Source organism: Meles meles, chromosome 16 (assembly GCF_922984935.1).
Source record: "Meles meles chromosome 16, mMelMel3.1 paternal haplotype, whole genome shotgun sequence".
In the NCBI taxonomy this organism is placed as follows: Eukaryota; Metazoa; Chordata; class Mammalia; order Carnivora; family Mustelidae; genus Meles; species Meles meles.
The window spans coordinates 40,408,043-40,420,775 of record NC_060081.1 but is presented as its reverse complement, the minus strand read 5'-3'; the positions used below and the strand labels follow the sequence as shown (position 1 = coordinate 40,420,775).

The window sequence follows — 12,733 nt, the reverse complement described above, 5'->3', positions numbered from 1 at the left end:
TGGAGTCTATGTCATTCCTGAAAAAATGGCCATGGCCAGAAGCCATGGGAAGTGTCAATTGTGGGGAGGCTGATGCAAAGAGGCCCCTGGGGCTCGGGGCCCTCCCTGTCCGGTGGGCCTCCACCCAGGCTGACAACTACCCAGTGTGGGCCCAACTAGCCTGGGTGACCAGGTGACCAAGCATCTCACAAGTTCCAGCCCCTGTCCCATCCCTCTCCCGGGCAGGAGACCAGAGAAGTGGGAAATCCTCTCATTCTCCAGGCCACGGCTGCCAGGGAGACCCATCCCCAAGGGCCAGAGTGTGCCCCCCGGGGCTGGGACGGGAGCAAATCAGAGGCTGGGGGAGGAGCTAGGCTGATGGGGTGGCTGCTGGCCACCAGAGCTGCCGTGTGTTGCCCAGCCTTCCCTGAGGCCATCTCGGACCCCATGGCCTCACCATTCACAGTCATCTTCCTGACCCTGTCCAGAGGGAGAGCCCACAGGAGTGTGAGGTCCACGCCAAGGGAAACGTCACTGACTACTACAGGAACGGGAGACCACTGCGCATCCACCCTGACACACGCCAAGTGTCTCACTCCATTCTCTCGGTGAGATGGGGGGGTCACGATCCCCATTTTACAGCTGACCTCACAGAGCCCTGGGGGAGATACGTCACCTGAGACTGGGAAGGCTTCCTCTAGCCGTGTGCTGGCCCGGGGCCTCGGTGGCCACTCACTAACAAGCAGCCTGTGAGGCTGAGCCAAGCGAGGAGGCTAGGATCACAGGGGACATACAATGACACATGGCTGCAGTGATGGCCTCCGTGGCACTCGGAGAAGAAAACGGGGTTCTGGAAGGCTTCTTGAGGGATGGAGGCTAAAGGAATCTTCATGGATAAGGGGAAAATTTCCAGTCAGCCATGCAGTGAAAGGCATTTGAGGCTAAGAGAGGAGCAGGAGAGGCCCAGGGGGAGCAACGAAGAGCCACGTGTTGGGGGAGCAGACGGAGCGGGAGCTCAGGGGTGCAGGCTCCGGTGTGAGGATGAGCCGCTGGCAGAGCTTACAGAGGGCCCTCACAGGACCACCCTAGCACTTGGAAGCCCAAGAAGGCCTCCTCAGGCTGCAGGGAGGAGGGTATGGTAAAGGAGGGCGGGTCTGGAGGGACGCCTCGGAGCGAGATGGGTAACGAGCACCCAGCGGCTGTCCCCACGCGTCTCACAGAGCCCTGTGGCTTGCAGACCGGGAGCTACTCTTTCGGGCAAGAGCCGGAACGCATCCGGACGTGGGGAGCGTGTCTACAGGTGGACTGCTGCTGTGGGTGTGGAATTCTTGCCAAGTGGCCACCACTGAGAGAGAGCAGTAAGTGTCCAGCATGAAGGAAGCACCTAAGGGGCTCCTGTGGGGTACATGCCCCCCTTGCGTCTGCCGCCCACAGTGGCTGGAGACCCCAGGAATGGAGAAGAAACAGGGCACTGTGACTGTCCGAGGCTGTACCCACTCACTCACCACACCTCCAGCTCACCCTAAATTCAAGGGGGCAGACACAAGGAGCTGGCCAGACACCCGCACGGCCGAGCAGCTGTGGGAACGCTTGCTCCCGCTTCCTCTCACTTGAACTTTATTTGGTGGTGGTGGTGGGGGGGGGGGTCAACAGATTTCACAGGGATGCCTGTTTGTCCGGAAACAGGACACAGAAGGAAGGCTCCCCAAAACCACAGACTTAACCAGTGGTGTGCTGTCCAGCTGGCAGAGCATTAACCCAGACGAACCATCCAGAAGGCTCATCTTCTGCTCTTGCCATCCCCACCACACAAACTTCACTGTCTGGCTCGGGGCCACATCCCTCCAACTGGGGTCAGAAACTCAGGCTGCCTTGTTTCCGACTAGTCTTGAACGAGCAGATGGAGGGGCTCTGAGGAAGGGCCGCAGGCCAGACTGCGTGGGGCATCACCAGTCCTAGGCCATCTCCCTGGGCCTGCTGCCTGGACAGGAGAAGCAGGTGAGCAGCGAGAGGATGAGAGCAAGCCACAGAATTTTACTGAAAAAGACAGCTTTGAACTGGGTGTAACCAGCCACGTGTGTAGGGCTCTCTTCAGGAGAAAGGCAAGGGATGAAGCCCAGTGAGTTCTGACAGCCGTGGGGGGAGCGGGGGGGGGGCTTGTGCCCTGTGTCCCGACACATCGTGAATGATGCCCCCAGCCCTCGGGGGCGGCACGGACCCGTGAAAATCATTCCAGAAGTACAAGTTTTATCTGGGCAAGCCATCAGCTGCCACTAAGGACTTGCTGTTTCCCTGCAGGTCCGCTCCAAAGAAAGCAGAGAAGGGAGAAAAGCAGCTCCTTCACTCCCCTCCCCACGAGATTTTGCTCCCAATCTCAACAAAACCAATTTGTGTCCGCTGGGCCCAACCTCCTTTCAGGGTGCATACCCTAAAAAGATAGCCCATCACGACCTGAAGGCCCTAACCCCTGACTTCAGGTCCGTGTGTGTTTAGTCCCATGGTGACGGGAGGGGGGCTGCCACTGTGGAACCTGCTCCAGAGCATCAGGCTCCCAGACGCACCAGTGCAGGAGGCAGTGGTGAGCCTGCAGGCCCAAGCAGGGAGCCAAGGTGCGAATGCCGCCCCACGCTCCCACGGCCCAGGGCGTGGGGGCACTCAGGACAGGCATGCAAGCGGCAGTACCTTGTTGAGCTCCCTCAGCTTGCTCTTGGCGACAGCCGCGTCTTCGTGCTCTGCAGCCAGCAGCTTCTCCTTCTCCTCCAGCTGGCGCTTCAGAATTGCCACGGGGTCGCCCTTCTGAGTGGCCTAGAAGTGCCCAGAGCGGCATTAACCAAGGGGCCGTGTTCCCCTGCCCCAGCAGTCAGACTGGGACCCACAAGACAGCAGGGGCCTGATCAAGTGGGATGGGGCTTCTAGATGAGCTGGTTCTAACCTGATTGCACACGCTTTTGGGGAACGGCTCCCCGGCCTCAGTTTCCCCAGGCTGCCAGGCCTCTAGGCCCACTGTACAGGAGCTGTTTAGACCAAAAGCTTTGGTTCTCAGGGCTAGCTTTTAGGAACACGGGGTTTCCCACAAACTCGGACCAATGGTGGCCAGGGCCTCTTCCTACCCCATAGAGGGGCAATGAGCCATCGTTCCCAGCTTGGTGCCCACCACTTAGCTGCTTTGTGAAGCCTGCAGGCTGCTAGCTGAAGCCTGGAGACCTTGGGAGGGGAGGTCTACTACTATGGGGATAGTGGCCTGAGGTGGGTCTGGGCCCATCTTCTTGGAGGAGTGCTTCTCCTGACCTCGTCCAGTTGCTCACACGCCAGGAGACACTCTTCCCTCCCCAAACTCACTGAGTGAGGAGCTCCCCTGTGACACACAGCGTGCCCACCTCAGTGAGAGCCAGAAAGGAAGGAAGCCCCGCAGGGCTCAGGGCAGGGGTCACATGCCTGGCTCTCAGGATACATCACCCCCGACATCACTAACCACAAAGGTGCCACAAAATTCTCTAGCAAAATAACCTACAATTCTGACTCTGGGTAAGGAAATGTGCACCACACAGCATCTCCTGGGGGCAGCTCACGCACCACCACCACCACGGGGCAGGTGCTGGTCTCTGAGCAGGCCCCCAGTGGCAGGAGGGGCAACAGAGAAAGGGGCTTCTGAGACAGTCCCAGGGTCCCCCACCATGCAGTCAGTCCCTACACTTTCTGTCCTGCCCCAGAGCCCCGGCCACAAACCAACTAGGGCCCCGCTGCCTTGTTCACCCTCAGGCATCTGGAACCAGAACCGGGCCCTGGCCTGTAATGATCTTGTTTCTGTGGCTAGGCTGATGGCTGGGCTGAGGCAGAAGCCGAAGTGTACATGGGGTGATTCATGTAGCCTGTGAAGGGGCGGCAGGCTTCTGCTGAGATAGGCAAGTGGAGGCTGTTTCAGGACCTCTGTGCAGCTTAGCAAGCTGCTCGTGGCCAGCCCACTGGGGATCATTCAGGCAAGGCTGGGGCCCCAGGGCCAGGTGAGAACTGCAACTTGCCGGCCCCCAAGGGAAGAGTAGGGAGGGTAGGTCCACCTTATGCCAGGTGTCTTGAATGACGCCAGCCTTCTCCGACAGGATCTCAATGAGCCGCTGGGCCTCCCCCTCGTTGAACACCATGCTTCCAACCGTGGACACCAGAGTCTTGTAGGGGAGGTAGAGAGGGCTGTCAGAATCCGGGGGCCCTGTGCAGTGAGAGAGAAGGAGCAGGGACTTACCCTCCGACTCCAGCAACCAAGCTGGTTCTGCCTCAGAGCAGCAGGGAGCCAGGCCGAGCCAAGGCCTCCCGGCTGCTGGGGCTGTGCAGGCTAAGGGCAGAGCCTCCCTGGGTACCCCATGCTTTTTTTGAGAACTGAGAAGCAGACCACACTACAGGTCCTCTACCATCCTCCCAAGTGCCCAAAGAGAGCAGAGGGGGAGAGGTCCCTGAGGAAAGAAAGGCTGTTATCCTGGATTGGGGGAGATGCCGCCCCACATTTTATCATCAAACTGAGCAGAATTAAGCAAGGCATACTTTCCCCAAAAGTGCTTTTTCCCTTCCTTCTTTTTCCAGCCAACTGCTTGGTCCAGTTCTTGCCCGGCACAGCCCTGCAAGGTTTAGCCCCCAGCCATAATCGATTCTTATGGCCCCACGGCCCCTCATACACAGAGACCTCACAGCCACAACCCAGTGGTCAGGAGAGGAGGATAGAAAGCAAAGGTTCATGCCTCTCAGGTTGCATCTCTGTGGTCCCGGGGAAAAGGAAGCTCTTCGCACACATCCGGGTTCAAACACTATTTCAGGCTTCATGAAGCCCAAGACCGGTTTTAGGAGAGGGGAGGTTGGTTCTTTTCACAATGGGCCTGCCCAATTGTCAGTCTGTAAGTGAGCTCCAGCAGGACAGAGTCAGGTGCCTACAGCCACCTGTCACTTCTGCAGTGCTCCTGATGTCCCCTGGCGCGCACGCACTGCAGGCTCTCATGCAGCCTTGAAGACAGGACAGGGAAACCTGAGGTGCCCCACCTGGCAGCACACCCCGCCCCGAAATGCCCGGATCTGCCCCACAGCCCACTGACTAGGGTGCCACAGAGGAGTGACATAAGGGAGACAGGCTGGCCTGCCGAGGCACCTTCGCCTAAGCCCACCTCACTGAGGACAATGAATGGGGAAGGTTTCCATGGCAACCCTAAATTCTCCAGCCTGTCACAATATTTTCACTGACTAGTCACAATATTTTCTTCGCAAGTCAAAGCAATTAGCATGATACCTTAATGGGGGGAATGTGGGGCGTGGGCGAGCTGGTTGCTATGAGCACCTTCCTTGTAGAATTTCTTACCCCTGTGAAGCTGGAGAGAATAAAAATAACCACGCTGAAAGACGTAAGAGCTCAAGGGTGTCACGAAAATGAAGCGGGGGTGGGGTGCACGCTCCCTTCAGCCTTTCTTCTTTTCACTGAGATATGTGTATGAGATAATCTCAGTGGTAAACTTATACACACTACAAAAAGCATTCTAACTACAGCAGAGCCAAAATCGTAGCAAAGCCCCCCTCTCGAGTTTGCTACTAGAAGAAAACCCCACCGTTAGCATTTTGGTTTACAGCCCCCCCCCCCCCCCCCCCCCGCTGCGGTTCCCCCTCAGCCTGTAGACAGATGCTTACTATTAAGGTTTTCCAGAAGGGGACGTCCACTCTTCAAAGACACAGCTGGAGTCAGATGGGGCAGGACAGACCCTCTGAGGCCAAGCCCTGCAGTGTCCCCTCTTCCTGCACTGTCCCACCATGCCAGCTGCCAGCCGCCAGCCATGCAGAGCTCCTGGGCCCTTGAAATGCAGCTGGCATGAACCCAGGTGTGCTACAAGGTACAAGTGCACCCCACGTTTTGAAGACTTGGTATAGGGGGAAAAAAGAATGTAAAGTATCTGTAATGATTTTCTGTATAGACTGCATGTTGAAATGATACTACTTGGGGCAAACTGGGTTAAATAAAATCGTATAGATTTTTAATAGATTAATTTTTGCCATGGATCTGCTTCCTCACAGACTTGGCAGTCTCGACACACTGCGCACCCTCTTGGAGGGCCAGGGAGACGGACCCCAGAATGTTCCCAAGGGTTCCCAAGGGTATTCCCAATGGTAAGCGCCATGCACCTTTATGCAAACTTTCTAATCCGATTCTACAAATTTTATTAGATGTATCAGTGAACTAAGCCATGAAACCTTGAACAAGTGAACAATCCAAAGCTATGTACAGGAACACTGAACTCTCCCCTGCCCCTTGCCCAATCTCCCCACAGAATCTTCCATGGTAGCCACTGTGTTCATATGGACGCCCCCCTTTAAATATTTGGGAGCCATGACTTTACAATTTTCCATTCAGTCTTTTAGATAAGAATGGTGCAGTCTTTACTCTCCCCAAAGCTGGGGAAGTAAAAACGAAAGAAAAAAGCACCTGGAAGTAGCAACCAGAACTTGGGGACCCCATGTGAGTTGCATTCTCTTCCGCATTTCAAGATCCTCTCACCAAACCAGTGGCACTAAGCTCATTTTGATGCCCGTGTCTGGGAAATGGGCAAGTGGACTCCCCCCAACAAATAACGGGCTAGCAAGCTAACCCACACCGGTGTGCTGTGCATCTCTAGCAAATACGTGAAGACTAGAAACAATCCTCAGGACTGTGAGATCTTAAGGCACTAAAATAAACTTGTCAAAGACCAATGTCTCGTCTGTTAGGCCACCGACTTGCTAAAGGCCATGAGACAGTGAATCCTAGTGGGGTCAGCTTCCTGAGGGCCTGCTCCTACGGTCCTGGGCTTTGCCCACCTCCGTGAGACTGAAATGCCAGGGCAGTCTTGAGGAAGGATGTGGCAGGAAAGCAAGGAGTGGAGAGACAGGATCAGTGTCTCATCGGTGGCTCTGAAGTAATCCAGACCTGTCCAGCAGGAGACCCAGTGAACAGCCCCAGGGGCCAGGCCCTGCAAGAATGGCACTGGTCTGACTTGGGGTGGGGGTGGGAGGTAGTAGCCTCCTGAGCGAGGTGACCACAGATGTGTTCCTTGTCCTCTAGGGGATGGCTCCCATGCAGTCTGGGCCAGAACTCTCAGAGATGTGGACTTGCCAGGGAAAGCCAGAAACGAGATTTTCTATGTGTCATCTCCTGACCTTTACTGCTGACAGCTTCCTCAATGAAAAATAAATAAATCAAACCATTGTGGGGTTGAACACATCCGTGGGCCAGGTCTAGCCTGCAGGTCACCTCTGCCCTCAGGCTATAGGACAGCATGGTCAGAACAAGGCCCCTGGGCCACGTGGCCTGGGCTCAAATTTCAGCTCAGCTCCTGCCTGCCTGTGCATCCTTGGGCAAGTTGCTTCACCTCCCATGGTCTCAGTTCCCTCATCTGAAAAATGGGGGTAATAATCTTTCCTTTCTCAGAGCCTCATTGCAAAGATTAAATCCCAACACATTTGGAAAACACCCAGCATAAAAAGCACCGCAGAATCAACCAGCAGGGCCACCTTCAAGCCCCAGTCACAGGAGGGTCCCAGACCCCACCCCACCCGGTCCCCGAAAGAGGCAACGCGCAAAGGGAGAGGCTCAGGGGGGCTAAAGCAACTCGGCCCTTCCTCCGACTCCCACCAAAGGAACAGAGAAGTCACGCAAAGGTGGTGCCCAGGAGCCAGCCCCGCAGACAGAGCAGCACAGCCCACAGACCCTGTGGCTCCCACCTTGTGTGGGTAGGGAGCATGGGGGGCACGGCTCCGTCCGCACCCTCTTGTGTTTATGTAAAGCAAGGAGCCCTCTGCCCCCACCGGCCCCCAGCCAAGGAGCACGGGGCACTAGATAATGTGTGTAACACCTCAAATTCCAAAATAAGGCACCCTTCTGTGATCCTGCTGGGAGCTTTAGTCACCAAAAATTAAACTGGTCTTGCAAACAGGCGCTCAGGAGTCTCTTTTGTGCTGTCAACTACGGGTCCTCTGCGGACAGTTTTCTCTTTGTGTAACTACTGGGATCCCCCAGGTGTCAGTGCTCAGGACCCTATGGGGCTCCATGGCCCAGCACCCCGTCGGCAGCAGCCCCTCTTGGTGTCGTTACTGGAACGTTCCAGCTCCTGCCCAGTGCACGTCCAGCTAATTCCACCAGCAAGGCAGTGCCAACAGCTGCTCATCAGTGAAGGGATGATGGCCCGGGCCATGCAACAGCTCATCCCAGGGCGTCAGCTCAATGCCAGCGGTGGATGCAGGCTGCCCAGGGTGAGCCGGTCCCAGCGGTCTCCATCCACAGTGTGCTCACACTGTGTGCCTGACAGCCAGCAAACTGCTGGGCCTGAAAGGTAAGTTGGAGGTAGAAGCACCAGCTAAGAGGCAGAGGAGACATAGGATGCGTGGGCACCACGAAGCAGATCCACATAAGAGGAACACGGGGAGGGCGTGCTGCCAAGGAACCAACTACAGCGGTGGTGCCAGGAGAGATTTCAAAGCAGGAGATGCTTCAGCCATGAAGGCGAGGGCTGGCACAAGGTGGGGGCAGCAAGGACAAGCAACGAGGCTTGGAAGGGCCTTGCTCTTCAGAGCAGAGGGAAGGGAGACTAGAGTGGGTCCACGTCTTCCTAGGTCCCAAGGATCTGGATTCTATCTCATAGGCAAGGAGCATACCCAGTAGGGAGAAAGGTCTGTGCCTGGACACATTGGGGGGACAAGGCTGGATGTAGGGGCAGAGGAGGGAAGAGTCCAGGGGGGAGGGAAGGGCTGGGCTCAAGGGTACTGAAGAAGCTGAGCTAGGGGGACAGAGGCCCAGGTGTCAATCCAGGGACTCTGCCAGTGGAACCTGCCACGGCGGTGAGGTATGGGGAGCTGGGGGAGAACTCCAGTGGCAGAAACACTCGTTTGCTCAAGGAACATCCAGGCCAGTTCTGCAGGCCTGTCCTATCTCAGACACACAGATGCAGGCCAAATGGCTGCTGCATCCAGATGCTGCACAAGGGCCACCCCAACAGTGTAGGCCAGTGGCCCTGCATGGCTCCACCGCAGGAAACCAGACCCCAACCTCAGGACCTCCAGGCCCTGACATCCCCAATCCTGAACCAAACTTGGGTTGAAGGCCCCAGGAAGGGCTCCCCTGCACCTCCTTGAAGCCCACCACTGCACAAGCAACCATCTGACTTAGAGACGGAGACAAGCCCCTGACTCCTGCTGGCCCACATACAAAGGGCACCCCCCCAACACCACAGAGAAGCCGGCAAGCACACCCTTCTCTAGAGATGTGGGACTGGCCAGCATGTCAGCGGTCTCCCCACTAGCTTCACACTGTGGGGCGGAGGCTGCAAAGGGTCCTCATGAGTTTGCAGGAAAGCAGCCCTTACAAGGCCCCGGATGGAAGATCCAATGACTGCACTGGAGGCAGGGGGCAGCGGCTCCTGGGCAGCAGGCATGCAATCATGCATGCGGCCGACCCTAAGCTCAGCTCAGGCTGCAAAGTCTGCCACTGCCCAGCGGCCACCCTGCCCTCCCAATCCAATTCCCGGAGGAGCAGTCATGCTAGACACTTGTCTGCCACAGACACTAATATCTGGCATTTTAACTGCATGGAGCAAAGTACCAAAAATGTTAAGAGCAGCCCAATCTGGGGGCCTTTGAATCCGGCCTTTCCTTTTGGAGAAAAAAGTAATCTTAGCAAATCCCAGAGGCTGTGCATTGAATAATGCCTCATGAAATTTAAAAATCCCATAGATTAAGTGACTTTTACTCATTATACTTTTTCCCCCAAATTTCAACAAAATCCAGTTTATATTCAGAGAAAAAAAAGAAAGAGAAAAGAGAAACATCACAGTATTTCTTAAAGAAAGACAAGCCCTGTAGGACTTCTGGGCAAGATCCTTCCGCAGGCTTCCTCAGGCATGTAGGTGGTCCAAGGAGAACTTGCCTTACTTAAATGATGATCGAGATTTTTAGCAGAAAAGACAAGATTTGTGCACCTGTGGGCTTCCTGACCGCAGCTGCCTCAGGGTGGCCTCTGGAGCCCCAGAGCTGCCATGTTTTAAGATTACTGAATGGAGAGTTCTGGAAGAATGTCATCCAGCAGCTTCTCTAAGACGAGGCAGTGCCATACTGATTTGGCTCCTTCCCGAAGCGATGTTTTTGTTCTTTCAAAAAAGAAAAGTTCGGTTTGAAGAACTTACATAGAAAGTGAACAAAGGCTCCAGAAGCCCTAGAGATTTCAGAGCTTCAAACCCTGAAAAACTAAGTTGGTAAGAAAAGAGTATCAGACCTAATCTCAATACACACCTCTCTATACCCCAGCCCTAAGGGGCTGAAGAGAGGTCGCCGAGGTGGGCTGGGCCTGGCCTGAGAGGGGCCTCAAATGGAGGCACCAAGGCTTGAGGCTGTCCCTGTCACCATCTGCTGTCCATGTGAGTTCTGGGAAGTCTCAAAAGAGAGCTGAACTTCGGTTTCGACTTTCGGAAAAGCACGTAAACCTACAAATCCACGTTACAGACCCATAAGGGGATAAATGCATGGAAAGGAGCTTCATAAACCACATGCCTGACCAAATATCTGGTTGAGAACAATAGTGTCACGTTCCTGGTGGTGACCCAGCAAACACACAGGGCAAGAAGGTCATTGTGGGAGGTGCTGGGGAGGGTGGTATTGTGGGAAGGAAGGGGTGTCACACCTATCAAGTCACATGGTTTAAGATTAGGGCTTCTGCTAAGCTACAGACCCCTTCAGCGAAGTTTCCCTAGTAGGTCTGAAAATTCTTCCCTATCTGCCCTGACCCCTGGTGACCCCTGCTTCGTTAGATGAAAGAACATGCTCCTATTTATGCATTTTTCCTGCTCTGGGAGGAGAGGCCAGGGATTGGGGTGGGGGAGGGATTGCACCATATGGAGCTGAGCCTCCCCCACCTCCCCTAAGATCCTGCCAGCTTCACAGATGTGGGAGCCACTAACTTCCCATTTCAGCTCAGTTCATGACAATGCACTGGGCACCCAGGGGCTGGGATGTGCCTGAGGAGCACTGGCCACTTTCCTCCCTTGACCTGGACCCCTGAAGGAGCAGCATTCCTTTGTGATGCTTGGAAGATGCTCAAGGGACCTATGGTCAGGGCTGGGCTGCCTCACGGTGCCTGAAAGGTGAGGAGTTCCCCTTGGTACAGTGAGTGCCTGTTTATTTGCCTCACAGACAAATAATGGAGTTTGGTTTTTTTTCTTTTCCATCTAAACAATACTGCAGGTCAAAACTGGAAAATGCAGAAAGCAAAGGAAAGGTAACTAAAATTTACCCACGGTCCTATCTCCCACATGAACTTGTGTGACCCATGAATAGGGTCACTGTGGGGTGTCTGAAAGCGTGTTCTACCTTCTGCAGGTGGGCCAGGATCCCCTGGGCCCTGACTCGACGAGCTTCTGACCCCAGGGTGCACAGGCCGCAGACAAGGAAGGGGGTCCCTGGAGAAGCCAGTGCCGGAGGGAAGGGCCCCACTCAGCGGCAGCAGCGTGCATGCCGAACTCCAGCAGAAGCCAGACAGTGTGGAGTGCGTGCAGATAGGCACCCCACATTCCCCAAGACTGTCTTTGCTTTATCTGGGGGCCAGGCCTGCACTGTGCGAACCTGGACTCCCTTCCAAGTGCTGGGATGAAAGGGCTCACCTAAAAAGCGTCCGCTCGCCGGCCCATTAGGGCCCGCGCAGCCCAGGGCAGATGGGCTGGCAGAAGTACTGCAAAGACGGAGCCCGAGGGCAAAAACAGATTTTCAAGAAACTACCACCAGGTACAAAATGCACTTCCTGTAAGAGGTCCGCAGCTTTTCCTAATATACACTGAACAGGAGAACGAGCCAGCTGAGGCCTGCAAGCTGGCTGCCCACACTCGGGAGCTTTAGTTGAGGGGAAATATCCACTTCTCTGCGGTTCCCTGAGCTCCCTCTTCTGCCAACAATAAGAAATGAATCTGTGCCTTCTCCTTATTGTACCCCTGGGTTTCTCATGCTCCCCTGAAGTGATCGCTATTCCTACAGCCCCACGGGAGAGGTCAAGTCAGGCGCAGGGCTCTGGGAAACACGCATGTGGGCCTCTCACCACTCTGCGAGAATAGGAAATCGTGAAATGTCTTTGGGGAGCAATGTAGCACTCTCCTCCTAAATTCAAAATGCACCTGCCTTTCCACTTAGCCATGACGTATCTAAAGAGCTGCTCACACTCTAACACACCGCGGCATTCGTGTTAGCGGCAAAAAACCTGCAGACTCTTGGGGTGCCTGGGTGGCTCGGTCAGGTGAGCACCCGACTCCTGGTTTCAGCTCAAGTCACAATCTCAGGGTCATGAGAGTGAGCCCTGCCTCTTGGACTGCTGAGTGCAGTCTGCTGGAGATCCTCCCCCTCTGCCCCTCTCCCCACTCACTCTCCCTGAAATTGTAAAAAAAAAGAAATCCATCCTCCCAAAAAAACACACACCAGTAAATATCATTTAAATAAACAAATGAGACATTCCTGCTTTGGAGCAGGATGGAGCTGGAGGCAGCAGCCCCATAGGTACAGTAGGAAACGATGTCACCAGTACCCTGGTAAGCAAAGTAAGCCCCCCAAGCCGGGTGCCCCGCAGGCCCCATCTGGGTGTGCTGCGGTATCGAGCAGAACGCTCCCAGGCTCCCCCAGGAATGGGTGGGGAGAGGCATGGAGTGGAAAGACTTGGTTTTTCACCTTCCACGCTTCTGTATTGCTTGTATTTTGTTTGCTGGAAGGACGTATTTATACAATAATA

The 12,733-nt window shown here is 55.2% G+C and overlaps 1 protein-coding gene across 6 annotated transcripts in view; it reads right to left on the bottom strand.

Moving 5' to 3' along the window:
* The window catches only part of RRBP1 (ribosome binding protein 1), a 63,783-nt gene that overhangs the window by 21,280 nt on the left and 29,770 nt on the right, over positions 1 to 12,733 (bottom strand). For all 6 annotated transcript variants that reach the window (XM_045980719.1, XM_045980725.1, XM_045980720.1 and 3 more), the window contains 2 exons: positions 4,035 to 4,183; positions 2,662 to 2,784 (listed from right to left, as the gene is read on the bottom strand). In XM_045980719.1, the coding sequence (XP_045836675.1) occupies positions 2,662 to 2,784; positions 4,035 to 4,183 (272 nt within the window). The remainder of the gene's footprint in view (positions 1 to 2,661; positions 2,785 to 4,034; positions 4,184 to 12,733) is intronic.